This window comes from Thermobia domestica, chromosome 4 (assembly GCF_964235325.1).
Source record: "Thermobia domestica chromosome 4, izTheDome1.hap1.1, whole genome shotgun sequence".
Classification (NCBI taxonomy): Eukaryota; Metazoa; Arthropoda; class Insecta; order Zygentoma; family Lepismatidae; genus Thermobia; species Thermobia domestica.
Window position 1 is genome coordinate 156,216,254 of NC_137457.1, and position 16,122 is coordinate 156,232,375.

Genomic DNA, 16,122 nt, shown 5'->3' on the forward strand with positions numbered 1-16,122 from the left:
TTTTAGTATGGAACTATTGGCATATTAATACCATATACAATACAGTTGTTTGGATGTTCGCCAATAATGTCAATACGAACATATATATTTTGACTTTACATATATTTGCTTACCCGTGCATCGGAAATACTGTGCAAAATCATCACAAAACGAATGGAAGGAAAATCGAAGAACGGCTATCAGACGACCAGTTTGGAATAAGGAGGAAAACGGAATTAGGGGAAGCAAAACCGATTCTACGGTTCATCATTGAACAGTACACCAGAATAAATAAACCATTTGTAGATATAGAGAAATCTTTTGACAAGGTAGATTGAAATATCATGTTCAAAGCGTTGAAGAAACTGGAGTTGGATTACAGAGACAGGAATGATATAACAGCTTTAAAAGAACCAGGCAGCTGTTATAGGAAGAGATCAAATTTAAGCGGGAATCCATAAAGGCGTAAATCAAGGATGAGCATGTTCACCTCTCTTTTTCAACGTCTCCATTGAAGAATTTATGAATAAAATGGATAGGATCTTGAAAAGCGTAAAGGTAAATGACCATGTTTTCAGGACAGTCAGGTTTATTGTTGACATAACACTGATGGCTCAGAAGAATAACGTTTATTGCAGGAAACACTTGCAAACTAGAGCAATGTAGTGGAAAACATTGGAACTGAAGATAAATAAGAAGAAAACCTAAAGGACAATGTGCACAGGAACAATACAGAGAGGGGCTATAGAAAGAGTAAATCTAAGACTTTAAGACGTTCTCCTATTTAACAAGTCAAGTATTCTCGGACGGAAGTATTCAATAATACACAGGATAAATAATATTGCAAGCTAAATAAGCATTTAATTGGAAGAAAGAGCCGCTGACATCAAGAAATATGTCGCTGTATTATCGGAAATGATTTATCATGGCAATGGTGTGGACGAAGAGACTTACCCGTCAGACTGGTAGACACTGAGATAAGGTGAATTATCCAAGTTGGAAAAAATTTAAATGTTGTTGGGGTGCAGAATCATGCGCATATAATAGGCCTAAAGGAAATATTTACGAAGAAGAACTAAAGGAAACTAACGAAGGATGAGAGATCATGAAGGTGGTAGAAAAGGAAGGAACAGCGTGTTTAGGAAGCTTATTTGGTAATCCGTTTGGACAACCGTGTTGAGAGAGGGAAGGGCAGAAGACAACCTGGAATAATAAAACCAAGAATAGAATATCTAAATGCTGTTACGAACAAAGATCTTATCAAAACAACTCTAGCACGAGAGAGAAAAGTTTTAAAATTTCCATTTGTGCACCAACATATAACTGAAATGAGAAAAAAATATTTTACTGTACTATCGTAAAAGATGAGACATTTGACTTTCTCCAAATATTGCTGAATCTGGACAAGACCTACAAATTTGTTGGCAAGACAAGGAACACTTAAAATTGAAAATACTTAATTTCGAGATACTATTTCCATTACTGAAAGAATTAAATAGACAAGAACTGAAGTATAACAAAATGTATTTTATCCATAATATTAGCTAAAAATTGAACCACATTGAAGTAGGTTCTTCTAGGTAGACGAACCAATGTTTCACCTCTCAATATATTCAACTTTATACTACTGAAGTGAGAAGCTTTGTAAGCCATATGCATTTCTGTGATATATATCAGCAGTAAGTTTGTGAACCATTTCATTATTAAATTTAAATGTAACAAATATCTTCTTTATCCTAAATGCATATAATTAAACATACTCATAATTTCTAATCATATTTTGCATTTAGGAACAAATATAAAATAATGCAAGACTTTTCAAAATGCTTAGTATATCATACTACCATATTCATATTCAATCCTGGACAGATGATTGAAAACCTTCATATGACATACGGTGTTACGAAAAGTCTTTTATCATATCTTACTCTTATTATGCATACAAGCATTACGTGAAAAATATGGATTCTAAATATGTTCTAAGATAAAGAAACACGATCTTCACATTTACGTTCGAAGGTGGATTTTATCTCATGGTTTAAAATGTGTTGAGTATACATTTAACACTTATAGCACGGAGCGTTGAATCATACTTCTGGCCTTTTGCACGTTTCCCGTACAGCATACGTTGATAGTGTTTTTGTCCCTACAACGAATGTTTTACATTTTAAATATATTATAACGGACATACTCGACATTCGGTACTACTACATCTAAGGGAAGTCTTTCATTAGCCATACAGGCAACATATGTCACCACTAGTACTATCCAGTGTTCCTTCTTTCTAATTGAGCTCGACGTTTGTACTTTGATAAAATGGCTTCCACACCCATCCATGATTATATGGATGCTGAGAATATTGTACGTGTGCTTGGAGAACTATCTGCATTTGACGTAAGTCACATTGATTTAGAAGGAGATGAAGATCAAGACTTTCTGTTAGGATGGAGTGGCGGAGAAAGCGACAGTAGTTATGGGTTGGCTGATGTTAATCCTTGTTGCTGGATGATCCATGTGCAAGTTCATCACATAGGAATGTACAAGAAAGTGACAGAAAATGGTCTACTCGTGATGTCCAATCATATTTTCCTGTTTGCGGAGAAACTGAAGTGTTTATAGTTGGTCTTGATCCTTCATGTACTCCGTTAGATTGTTTTTCTACTTTATTTGGAGCAGATATGTTCAAACACGTGGAATTGGATACTAATCTTTATGCTGCTTATAAAATGGAATTGCTGCATCGTCAAGGAAAATTTAAACCACGTTCTATATGGCACAAGTAGGTTACAGTCAAAAAACTAATTCTAATTAGGAAATTTTTATACGAATGAGAAGATAATGATATGTATTATATGTGCCAAATATTATGATATAATTACTAACAATACGATTCAGCACATCTGGCAATTTTTTTGGCAATAAGATGATACTCGTATGGTTTCAGTCATAAAATACCATTTTTGTAAAACTATTTATAGTTTCGAGAAAGTAGAGATCCATCCTTTCAAAGACTAGTACAGACATTTTCATGGGTCGAAATAACTTAGACAGCATATGGGGCTAAAACACAATAAAACCTTCACAGCCATAACATAAAACTTAAGGCCCGTCCTGCGGGCTAAAATACGAACAACGTACGGCGTACGGGCATAGTGCCATAAATGTTGTAACTAAATTTGTAATGTTCAGGAAGGAAATATTCATAAAGTCATTTTGTAGTTGATATATCGATTGCAATGCATTAATCTCATTGGCAACACTTACTGCAGGAGAAAGCAGAGAATGGCCAAAAGCTTTGACAATGCTTCTTCGTATTGATTTATTTGACTCACATGAAGAAATATACAGTTAAGAGTGATTGTGATAGTTTCATAGTTTGGAATTTATAGTCACAACAGTGACATTTATTACAGGAGTCTAGTATGTTTAATTCATAATGATAACATTTTATTGTTTGGAAAATGCTGCTACCATGTTCTGTATTGCAGATATGATGGTGATTTATCAGATTGTACTTTTACATTATTATATGACCAAAATAAAGGTACTCACTTCACGATACTTAATAATACAATTATATGGATTCAATCATCCTTCTTTAGAAAGAACCCTGTACCTCATCTTGTTACAGTAATTATTTTGTTATCAATATAATGAGAAATTATGTATTTGATAATTTTCATTTAAGACAAAGTGGTACTAAACGTACAATTCTTGTAATTTCAGGGCATGGAAGAAGAAATTTGTTAGGTAACAAATTCTTAATAAATTTATCCTAACTTATTCTTTTTTAATAAATCTATCCTAGCTACCTCAATAGGATTTGCGATTTTGTTCTATTGATAACCGTGAACGATCAGCTATTAAAGATAACAGACGAACGAAACAAAAAAACTCTTCCTACTTCTCACATTGGTTTTATTTTTTATTTATTTATTTATTTATTTATTTTTTGCATTTGAGGTTAAAATTCAAGGTTCACTCCTTTAAGCCTATTTTAGTATATGAAATTCATATTTTAGATTTTTTCATGTCATGTGATTCGGATTTGTTTACAAAATGAACTTCGTGGGGGAAATTGTGTAAGTTATGATATTTCATATTGTATATAATATGTAGCCTATCTATATAGGATCGTTTTGCACTCAAAGTTAGGTGTATAATTATTGACGGGATACCTTAGATGGTGGCTTGAGAGGTAAATATATTGATGGAATATATTGAGAGGTAAAACACTGGTTCGTCTACCTAGAAGAAAGTACTTCAATATGGTTCAATTTTTAACTAATATCATGGATAAAATACATTTTGGGTTATACTTCAGTTCTTGTCTATTTGGTTCTTTCAGTAATACAAATAGTATTTCGAAATTAAGTACTTTCAATTTTAGGAATTCCTTGTCTTGCCAACAAATTTGCAGGTCTTGTCCAGGTTCAGCAATATTTGGAGAAAGTCAAATATCTCATCTTTTACGACAGTACAGTAGAATATTTTTTCTCAGTTCAGTCATATGTTGGTGCTCAAATGGAAATTTTAAAACTTCTCTCTCGTGGGAGAGTTGTTTTATACTTCGATAAGATCTTTGGTCGTAACTGCATTTAGATATTGTATTCTTGGTTTTATTATTCTAGGTTGTCTTCTGCCCTTCTCTGTTGACAGCGGGAAATGGGAGAAATGTATTCGATAGGTGCTTCGACGAACAGAATATTTGTTAGTTACGATTAGTAACATAATCTTATATGTGTGTATAAGAAATGAAATGAAGCGAAATGGATGGACACCAGAAAGGATGATTCGATAATAGGTATGATATTATAGTTCGCATGAGAGCACAAGAGAGAACTCGTGTAATTACTTTAAATATTTTCATATATGAGATAAAAACTCATTTCTAACCATTTCAAATTTTTATCTTTCACTGATCATATTCCCTCTGTCGACACAGTTGTCCAAACGGATTATCAAATAAGCTTCCTAAAGACGCTGTTCCTTCTTTTTCTACCACCTTCATGATTTCTCATCCTTCGTTAGTTTCCTTCAGTACTTCTTGGTACATTTTTCCTTTCGGCCTATTATATGCGCATGATTCTGCACCCCAACCACATTTGATTTTTTCCAGCTTGGATAATTCACCTTATCTCAGCGTCTACCAGTTTCACACGTAAGTTCAGTTTTATTAGAAAGAGGAAAAGAAAGAGTGAGGAAAATGAAGCAGAGGAAAGGAGGAAAAGGAGAAGGAAAAAGGGTACTGCATGTAAAGGATTACTGGATAATTATAGAAATATGTTAAGAGAACTTGAATAGTTACTAAGAGGTGATTTATGTTCGAAGGTTATTACTTGAGGATAAATTTTGAATAAATCCCGAAGAGACAATTGTTCTCTCATACTACTCCAACTTGGGTCCAGGCAGCTGCACTAGTTTGGAGTTGTCCTAACCCAGCCCAGGTGACAAAACGTTTTAATTTAATGATTTGTCTACTATTTTGAAATGTTAAATAACCTGTATCCAGTATCTAAATATTTATAATGGAGATCGAATACATATCAGCCACGGAAAAAAACAATGTATATATTTGCCACAAATAAAAATTTTGATATTTTTGAAAAGACTGTAGTTATTCAGGCTTATCATGTTATTTAGGCTTCTCTCCCAGAGAGGGTTTAAATATTTTAAAATTAGTTATCTTTCATGACCTCCGTCAGATACTAATATATACAATATGCTATTACACACTTATTATGAACACTATCATAGTAAACCAATATTAAATACTACCACTTAAAACTAAATTGATCATTCATTCACACAGACTGACATACATACATAACAGCGTATTGGCATGTATGAAAAAAGTTTAAAGAAATCATCTAGGTACATTTATTACATCTATTAAAGATTTAAACACATAAATTTATAGACATGCAATAAGCATACATATAATTATATCAATAAATACACGAGGTTGAACAATACCAATCAAGGAATGTGTAAGTACATATATTTATATATATATTAACAGACATATTAAGAAGGAAGAAAAATTATATGGAGAAGTATAGTATACAATATGATGAGTGAAAGATAAATATTGAAATGGTTAGAAATGAGATTTTATCTCATATATGAAAATATTTAAAGTAATTACACGAGTTCTCTGTTGTACTCTCATCCGAGCTATAATATCATACCTATTTTCGAATTATTCTTTCTGGTGTCCATGCATTTCACTTCATTTCATTTCTTATACACATATATAAGATCCTTAATAATATTACAAAGATTGAAGAGAATATATAATATGCGGCGGTATTTTCTAACATTCACAATTTATATTCGTTGGATATTTCGGAGCTATAACAGACAAGAACAATTCGGGGTAGGTTAAAAGACCTTTTACACATATTTATTTATTCAATTCACCATTACACATTTCACTTTAATATAATATTTATATTCCATACATATTAATATCTTTATATATCTATCTATCTTTCTATCTATGTATCTATCTATCTATCTATCTATCTATCTATCTATATATATATATATATATATATATATATATATATATATATATAGGGTTTTCATAAAGTCTGGACGGATTTAATTTGCTTATAATTTTCATAAAAATGCTCATAATGAAATCAAATAAAGTGCAAACTGTAGCGGAAGGAATAAATTTATAGTTGGCAACACTGTTAGATAAGCGGCAACTCTGAACACGTTGAGAGAGGGAGAGGGAGGGCAAGGGTCAGTTTCTTACCAAATTCCATCCATTGTTGTTTTCATTGTTGTTTCAATGTTGACGGTTAAAAGTAAGTTGTAAGCCGTATTGGTGTGTGTGTCTTTTAAAGAAATAAATAAATGAAAAACTCCTCTGAGAAGACTATTTTTTTACTGTATCAAAGACGGCGTTGGTGAAAGAGAAAGCGCAATGTGTTCTGTGGTACGCAGGCTAAAATAACCAATTCTGGTGTGTTGAAATTTCGCCAAAGAGTTCAAAAAGTCGGCACCGACTGAGAGTGCAATCCAAAAGTGGCATGCTAAGTTCTTGGAGACAGGAAGCGTCCTGGACCGTCCTCGAAGTGGGAGGCCGCCAACATCGCCTGCAACAGTGAGCAGGGTAAGGGAAAGCATCATCAACAGCCCACAGAAGTCGATTCCTAGACGGTCCATGGAACTCGGAATTCCACAGACAACCGTGTTTAAGATAGCCAAGAAGACGATCAAGGCCAAAGGTTACAAAATCAAGATAGTCCAGGATCTGCATGATAAAGATTTGGACATCCGGTTCAACTTCTGTGACGCCATGCTCAAGCAGTTGGAACATGGAGACGTTCTCCTTTCGGCCATCATGTTCTCAGATGAGGCAACCTTCCATGTCTCCGGGAAGGTTAACCGACACAACTGTCGCGCTTGGGGCACGGAAAACCCAAAGGAATTTGAGACACATGAGAGAGATAGCCCTAAAGTGAACGTTTGGTGCGCTGTGTCGTATGATCATCTGATTGGACCGTTCTTTTCTGAAGAGGTGAATGGATATTCGCAGCTGGATATGTTGCAGAAATACCTCATTCCGAAACTGGAGGCACGTGGAATCCAGAACGACATCGTGATCCAACAGGACGGGGCACCCCCTCACTATGCAATCAAGGTGAGACAGTTCCTTGACGAGAAATTCCCTAACCGATGAATTGGCCGCGGTGGCCCGACCGCTTGGCCGCCAAGATCACCTGATCTTACCCCCTGCGACAGGTGCATTTCGCCAGACCCCTTCACCTTGGAGTTTCGAAACAAAACCTATGCCAATCGTTTGGGCTACGTTTGTGCCGGAATGTACCGCAAAAAGTTTTGTTTGTACAACTTCCGGTCCGAAGTTATAAGGATTTTAAAATGGGAGAATGGGGAAACGGCAGCCCCGCAACCTTGGAATTTTAAAACGAAACCTATGGCAATCGTTTGTGCAACATTTGTGCCGGAATGTACAGCAAAAATTTTCGTTTGTACCACTTCCGGTACGAAGTTGTAAGAGTTTTAAAGTGTAGCGGCTGGGGAAAGGGCATTCTCCTACCTTGGAATTTCGAAACGAAACCTATGCCAATCGTTTGTGCTACGTTTGTGCCGGAATGTAACGCAAAAATTTTCGTTTGTGAAACTTCCGGTACGAAGTTACAAAGGTTTTAAAGTGGGGGGCTGAGGGAAACGGCAGCCCCCCACATAGGAATTTCAAAACAAATCTTATGTCAATCAATTGTGCTATGTTTGTGCTTGAATGTACCCCAAAAATTTTCGTTTGTACCTCTTACGGTACGAAGTTATAAGAGTTTTAAAATGGGGGGCTGGGGAAACGGCAGCCTCCAAACTTAGAATTTTGAAACAAAACATATGAAAATCGTTTGTGCTACGTTTGTACCGGAATGTACCGCAAACATTTTCGTTTGTACCACTTCCGGTACGAAGTTGTAAGAGTTTTAAAGTGGGGGGGCTGGAGAAAGAGCATTCCTCTACCTTGGAATTTCGAAACGAAACCTATGACAAACGTTGGTGCTACGTTAGTGCCGAAATATACCACAAACATTTTCGTTTGTACCACTTCCTGTAGTAAGTTATAAGGGTTTTCAATTGGGGCCTGGGGAAACGGAAGCCCCCCACCTAAGAATTTCAAAACAAAACTTATGCCAATCATTTGCGCTACGTTTGTGCCATAATGAACCGCAAAAATTTTCGTTTGTACCACTTCCGGTACGAAGTTATAAGAGTTTTAATGAGGGAGCTAGGGAAACGGCAACCCCTTCCTTGGAATTTCGAAACAAAACCTATGCCAATCGTTTGTGCTACGTTTGTGCCGGAATCTACCACAAAAATTTCGTTTGTACCTCTTCCGGTACGAAGTTAAAAGGGTTTTAAAGTGGTAGGGCTGCGGAAACGGCAGCACCCCAGCTTGGAATTTCAAAACGAAACTTATGCAAACGTTTGTGCTACGTTTGTGCCGGAATGTACGGCAAAAACTTTCGTATGTACCACTTCCGGTACGACGTTATAACTGTTTTAAAGTGGGGTTTGGAGAAACGGCAGCCCCCAAACTTGGAATTTCGAAGTAAAACTTATGGCTCCCGTTTGTGCTACGCTTGTGCCGGAATGTACCGTAAAAATTTTCGTTTGTACCACTTCCGGTACCAAGTTATAAGGGTTTAAAAGTGGGTGGTTGGATAAACGGCAGCCTCCAAACTTGGAATTTTGAAAAAAAATCTATGGCAATCGTTTGTGCAACGCTTGTGCCGGAATGTACCGCAAAAATTTTCATTTGTACCACTTCCGGTACGAAGTTGTAAGAGTTTTAAAGTGGGGGCTGGGGAAAGGGCAATCCCTACCTTGGAATTTCGAAACGAAACCTATGCAAACGTTTGTGCTAAGTTTGTGCCGGAATGTACCGCAAACCTTTCGTGTGTACCACTTCCGGTACGAAGTTATAAGGGTTTTAAAGTGGGGGGTTGGAGAAAGGGAAGCCTCCAAACTTGGAATTTATAAACAAAAGCTATGGCAATCGTTTGTGCTACGCTTGTGCCGGAATGTACAGCAAAAATTTTCGTTTGTATCACTACCGGTGCGAAGTTGTAAGAGTTTTAAAGTGGGGGGCTGGGTTAAGGGAAATCCCTACCTTGGAATTTCGAAAGGAAACCTGTGCAAACGTTTGTGCTATGTTTGTACCGGAATGTACCGCAAAAACTTTCGTTTTTACTACTTTCGGTACTAAGTTATAAGGGTTTTAAAGTGGGAGGGCTGGGGAAACGGCAGCCCCCCAGCTTGGAATTTCAAAATGAAACCTATGGTAATCGTTTGTGCTACGTTTGTGCCGGAATGTACCGCAAAAAATTTTGATTATGTCATTTCCGGTACGAAGTTATAAGAGTTTTAAAGTGGGGGGCTGGGGAAACGGTAGCAACCCACATAGGAATTTCAAAACAAAACTTATGTCAATCGTTTGTGCTATGTCTGTGCAGGAATGTACCGCAAAAAGTTTCGTTTGCACCACTTCCGGTAGGAAGTTATAAAAGTTTTAATGTGGGGAGCTTGAGAAATGGCACACTCCAACCTTGGAATTTCGAAACAAAACCTATGCCAATCGTTTGTGCTACGTTTGTGCCGGAAGCTACCGCAAACTGTTTCCTTAGTACCACTTTTGGTACGAAGTTATAAAGGTTTTAAAGTGGGCGGGGGGGCTGGAGAAACGGCAGCTTCCAGCTTGAAATTTCTAAACGAAACCTATGGCAATCGTTTGTGCTACGTTTGTGTCGGAATGTACCACCAAAAGTTTCGTTTGTACCACTTCCGGTACGAAGTTGTAAGAGTTTTAAAGTGAGGTGGGTGGGCTGGGGAAAGTGCAATACTCTACCTTGGAATTTCGAAACGAAACCTATGACAAACGTTTGTGCTACGTTTGTGCCGAAAAATAACGAAAAAATTTCGTTTTTACCATTTCCGGTAGGAAGTTTTAAAGGTTTTAAAGTGGGGTCTGGGGAAACGGTAGTCCCCCCAGCTTGGAATTTCAAAAAGAAACCTATGGCAATCATTTGTGCTTCGTTTGTGCCGAAATATACCGCAAATATTTTCGTTTGTACCACTTCCCGCACGAAGTTTTAAGAGTTTTAATGTTGGGGCTGAGGGAACGGCAACCACCTACCTTGGAATTTCGAAATAAAACCTATGCCAATCGTCTGTGCTACGTTTGTGCCGAAATGTACCGCAAAAATTTTTGTTTTTACCACTTCCGGTAAGAAGTTATAACAGTTTTAATGTGGGAGCTGGGGAAACGGCAATCACTTTCTTGGAATTTCGAAACATAACCTCTGGCAAATCGTTTGTGCTACGGTTGTGCCGGAATGTACCGCAAAAAAGTTCGATTGTACCACTTCCGGTACGAAGTTATAAGGGTTTTAAAGTGGGGGGTTGTAGAAACGGCAGCCTCCAAACTTGGAATTTCGAAACAAACCTATGGCAATCGTTTGTGTTACGCTTGTGCCGGAATGTACCGCAAAAATTTTCGTTTGAACCACTTCCGGTAGGAAGTTGTAAGAGTTTTAAAGTGGGGGGCTGGGGAAAGGGCAACCCCTACCTTGGAATTTCGAAACGGAACCTATGCTAACGTTTGTGCTATGTTTGTTCCGGAATGTACAGCAAATATTTCGTGTGTACCACTTCCGGTAGAAAGTTATAAATGTTTTAAAGTGGGGGCTGGAAAACGGCAGCCCTTACCTAAGAATTTCAAAACAAAACTTATGCCAATCACTTGTGCTACGTTTGTGCCTTAATGTACCGCAAAATTTTCGTTTCTACCACTTTCGGTAAGAAGTTATAAAATTTTTATGAGGGGGCTGGGGAAACGTCAACCCCTTCCTTGGAATATTGAAAAAAAAACCTATGCCGATCGTTTGTGCTACGTTTGTGCCGGAATGTACCATAAAAATTTCGTTTGTGCCACTTCCGGTACTAAGTTATAAGGGTTTTAAAGTGGGAAGCTGGGGAAACGACAGCACTTCCCCACAGCTTAAAATTTCAAAAGGAAACCTATGGCAATCATTACTGCTTCGTTTGTGCCGGAATGTAACACAAAAATTTTCGTTTGTACCACTTCCGGTACGAAGTTATAAGGATTTTAAAGTGGGGTTTGGTGAAACGGCAGCCTCCAAACTTGGAATTTCGAAACAAAACCTATGGCAATAATTTGTGCTTCGTTTGTGCCGGAATGTACCACAAATATTTTCGTTTGTACCACTTCCGGAACGAAGTTAAAGAGTTTTAAATTGGTAGTCTGGAGAAACGGCAGTACCTTACCTTCGAATTACGAAACAAAACTTATGCCAAACGTTCGTGCCGGAATGTACCGCAAAAAGTTTCGTTTGTACCACTTCCGGTACGAAGTTTTAAGAGTTTTAATGTGGGGGCTGGGGGAACTGCAACACCCTACTTTGGAATTTGGAAATAAAACCTATGCCAATCGTCTGTGCTACGTTTGTGCCGGAATGTACCGCAAAAATTTTCGCTTTTACCACTTCCGGTACGAAGTTATAAGAGCTTTAATGTGGGAGCTGGGGAAACGGCAACCATTTCCTTGGAATTTCGAAACATAACCTATGGCAATCGTTTGTGCTACGGTTGTGCCGGAATGTTCCGCAAATTTTTTGTTTGTACCTCTTCCGGTATGAAGTTGTAAGAGTTTTAAAGTGGGGGGCTGGGGAAAGGGCAATCCCCTACCTTGGAATTTCGAAACGAAACCTATGCAAACGTTTGTGCGACGTGTGTACCGGAATGTCCCGCAAAAAATTTCGTTTGTGCCGCTTCCGGTACTAACTTATAAGTGTTTTAAAGTGGGAAGGCTGGGGAAACGACAGCCCTTCCCCACAGCTTGGAATTTTAAAACGAAACCTATGGCAATCATTTGTGCTTCGTTTGGCCGGAATGTACCAAAAAAATTTTCGTTTGTACCACTTCTGGAACGAAGTTAAAGAGTTTTAAAGTGGTAGTCTGGAGAAACAGCAATCTCTTACCTTCGAATTTCGAAACAAAACTTATGCCAATCGTTTGTGCCAGAATGTACCGCAAAAAGTTTCGTTTGTACCACTTCCGGTACGAAGTTTATGAGTTTTAATGTGGGGGCTGGGGGAACTGCAACACCCTACTTTGGAATTTCGAAATAAAACCTATGCCAATCGTCTGTGCTACGTTTGTGCCGGAATGTACCGCAAAAATTTTCGCTTTTACCACTTCCGGTACGAAGTTATAAGATCTTTAATGTGGGAGCTCGGGAAACGGCAATCACTTTCTTGGAATTTCGAAACGAAACCTATGCAAACGTTTGTGCTACGTTTGTGCCGGAATCCATCGAAAAAACTTTCGTTTGTACCACTTCCGGTACGAAGTTATAAGGGTTTTAAAGTGGGGGGTTGTAGAAACGGCAGCCTCCAAACTTGGAATCTCGAAATAAACCTATGGCAATCGTTCGTGCTACGCATGTGCCGGAATTTACCGCAAAAACTTTCCTTTGTACCACTTCCGGTACGAAGTTGTAAGAGTTTTAAAGTGGGAGTCTGGGGAAAGGGCAATCCCTACCTTAGAATTTCGAAACGAAACCTATGCAAACGTTTGTGCTGTGTTTGTTCCGGAACGTACCGCAAAAACTTTCGTTTGTACCACTTCCGGTACGACGTTATAAGGGTTTTAAAGTGGGGTGTTGTAGAAACGGCAGCCTCCAAACTTGGAATTTCGAAGCAAAACTTATGGCAATCGTTTGTGCTACGCTTGTGCCGGAATGTACCGCAAAAAATTTCGTTTGTATCACATTCGGTACCAAGTTATAAGGGTTTAAAAGTGGGTGGTTGGAGAAACGGCAGCCTCCAAACTTGGAATTTCGACAAAAAAACCTATGGCAATCGTTTGTGCTACGCTTGTGCCGGAATGTACCGAAAAAATTTTCATTTGTACCACTTCCGGTACGAAGTTATAAAGGTTTTAAAGTGGGGGGGCTGGAGAAACGGCAGCCTCCAAACTTGGAATTTCGAAACAAAACATATGCTAATCGTTTGTGCTACGTTTGTGCCGTAATGTACCGAAAAAAATTTCGTTTGTACCACTTCCGGTATGAAGTTATAAGAGTTTTAATGTGGGAGCTGGGGAAACGGCAATTCTTTACCTTTGAAATTCGAAACAAAACGTATGCCAATCGCTTGTGGTACGTTTGTGCCGGAATGTACCAAAAAATTTCGTTTGTGCCACTTCTGGTACGAAGTTATAAGGTTTTTAAAGTGGGAGGGCTTTGTAAACGGCAGCCCCCCCAGCTTGAAATTTCTAAACGAAACTTATGGCAATCGTTTGTGCTACGATTGTGTAGGAATGTACCACAAAAATTTTCGTTTGTACCACTTCCGGTACGAAGTTTATAAAGTTATAAAGTGGGGGTTTGGAGAAACGGCAGCCTCCAAACTTGGAATTTCTAAACAAAATCTATGGCAATTGTTTGTGTTACGCTTGTGCCGGAATGTACCCCAAAAATTTTCGTTTGAACCACTTCCGGTAGGAAGTTGTAAGAGTTTTAAAGTGGGGGGCTGGGGAAAGGGCAATCCCTATCTTGGAATTTCGAAACGGAACCTATGCAAACGTTTGTGCTATGTTTGTTCCGGAATGTACTGCAAATATTTCGTGTGTAAAACTTCTGCTAGAAAGTTATAAATGTTTTAAAGTGGGGGCTGGTAAACGGCAGCCCCTTACCTAAGAATTTCAAAACAAAACTTATGCCAATCAGTTGTGCTACGTTTGTCTCTTAATGTACCGCAAAAATTTTCATTTCTACCACTCCGGTAAGAAGTTATAAGAGTTTTAATGAGGGGGCTGGGGAAACTTCAACCCCTTCCTTGGAATATCGAAAAAAACCTATGCCGATCGTTTGTGCTACGTTTGTGCCGGAATGTACCATAAAAAATTTCGTTTGTGCCACTTCCGGTACTAAGTTATAAGGGTTTTAAAGTGGGAAGGCTGGGGAAACGACAGCCCTTCCCCACAGCTTGGAATTTCAAAACGAAACCTATGGCAATCATTTGTGCTTCGTTTGTGCCGGAATGTACCACAAAAATTTTCGTTTGTACCACTTCTGGAACGAAGTTAAAGAGTTTTAAATTGGTAGTCTAGAGAAACGGCAATTCCTTACCTTCGAATTTCGAAACAAAACTTATGCCAATCGTTTGTGCCGGAATGTACCGCAAAAAGTTTCGTTTGTACCACTTCCGGTACGAAGTTTTAAGAGTTTTAATGTGGGGGCTGGGGGAACTGCAACACCCTACTTTGGAATTTCGAAATAAAACCTATGCCAATCGTTGTGCTACGTTTGTGCCGGAATGTACCGCAAAAATTTTCGCTTTTACCACTTCCGGTACGAAGTTATAAGAGCTTTAATGTGGGAGCTGGGGAAACTTCAACACCTTACCTTGGAATTTCAAAACAAAACTTATGCCAATCGTTTGTGGTACGTTTGTACCGGAATGTACCGCAAAAAGTTTCGTTTGTACCACTTCCGGTACGAAGTTATAAGGGTTTTAAAGTGGGGGTTGTAGAAACGGCAGCCTCCAAACTTGGAATCTCGAAACAAACCTATGGCAATCGTTCGTGCTACGCATGTGCCGGAATTTACAGCAAAAGCTTTCCTTTGTACCACTTCCGGTACGAAGTTGTAAGAGTTTTAAAGTGGGGGTCTGGTGAAAGGGCAATCCCTACCTTAGAATTTCGAAACGAAACCTATGCAAACGTTTGTGCTGTGTTTGTTCCGGAAAGTACCGCAAAAACTTTCGTTTGTACCACTTCCGGTACGAAGTTATAAGGGTTATAAAGTGGAGGTTTGGAGAAACGGCAGCCTCCAAACTTGGAATTTCTAAACAAAATCTATGGCAATTGTTTGTGTTACGCTTGTGCCGGAATGTACCGCAAAAATTTTCGTTTCAACCACTTCCGGTAGGAAGTTGTAAGAGTTTTAAAGTGGGGGGCTGGGGAAAGCGCAATCCCTATCTTGGAATTTCGAAACGGAACCTATGCAAACGTTTGTGCTATGTTTGTTCCGGAATGTACTGCAAATATTTCGTGTGTAAAACTTCTGCTAGAAAGTTATAAATGTTTTAAAGTGGGGGCTGGTAAACGGCAGCCCCTTACCTAAGAATTTCAAAACAAAACTTATGCCAATCACTTGTGCTACGTTTGTGCCTTAATGTACCGCAAAAATTTTCGTTTCTACCACTTCCGGTAAGATCTTATAAGAGTTTTAATGAGGGGGCTAGGGAAACGTCAACCCCTTCCTTCGAATTTCGAAAAAAAACCTATGCCGATCGCTTGTGCTACGTTTGTGCCGGAATGTACCATAAAAAATTTCGTTTGTGCCACTTCCGGTACTAAGTTATAAGGGTTTTAAAGTGGGAAGGCTGGGCAAACGACAGCCCTTCCCCCCAGCTTGGAATTTCAAAACGAAACCTATGGCAATAATTTGTGCTTCGTTTGTGCCGGAATGTACCACAAAAATTTTCGTTTGTACCACTTCTGGAACGAAGTTAAAGAATTTTAAAGTGGTAGTCTAGAGAAACGGCAATCCCTTACCTTCGAATTTCG

At 38.5% G+C, this 16,122-nt stretch overlaps 1 protein-coding gene across 4 annotated transcripts in view; it reads left to right on the forward strand.

Moving 5' to 3' along the window:
- The window catches only part of LOC145683388 (kunitz-type serine protease inhibitor PPTI-like), an 842,804-nt gene that overhangs the window by 540,366 nt on the left and 286,316 nt on the right, over positions 1-16,122 (forward strand). For all 4 annotated transcript variants that reach the window (XM_081754720.1, XM_081754722.1, XM_081754724.1 and 1 more), the window contains one exon: positions 3,706-3,729. In XM_081754720.1, coding sequence (XP_081610846.1) covers positions 3,706-3,729 — 24 coding nt within the window. The remainder of the gene's footprint in view (positions 1-3,705; positions 3,730-16,122) is intronic.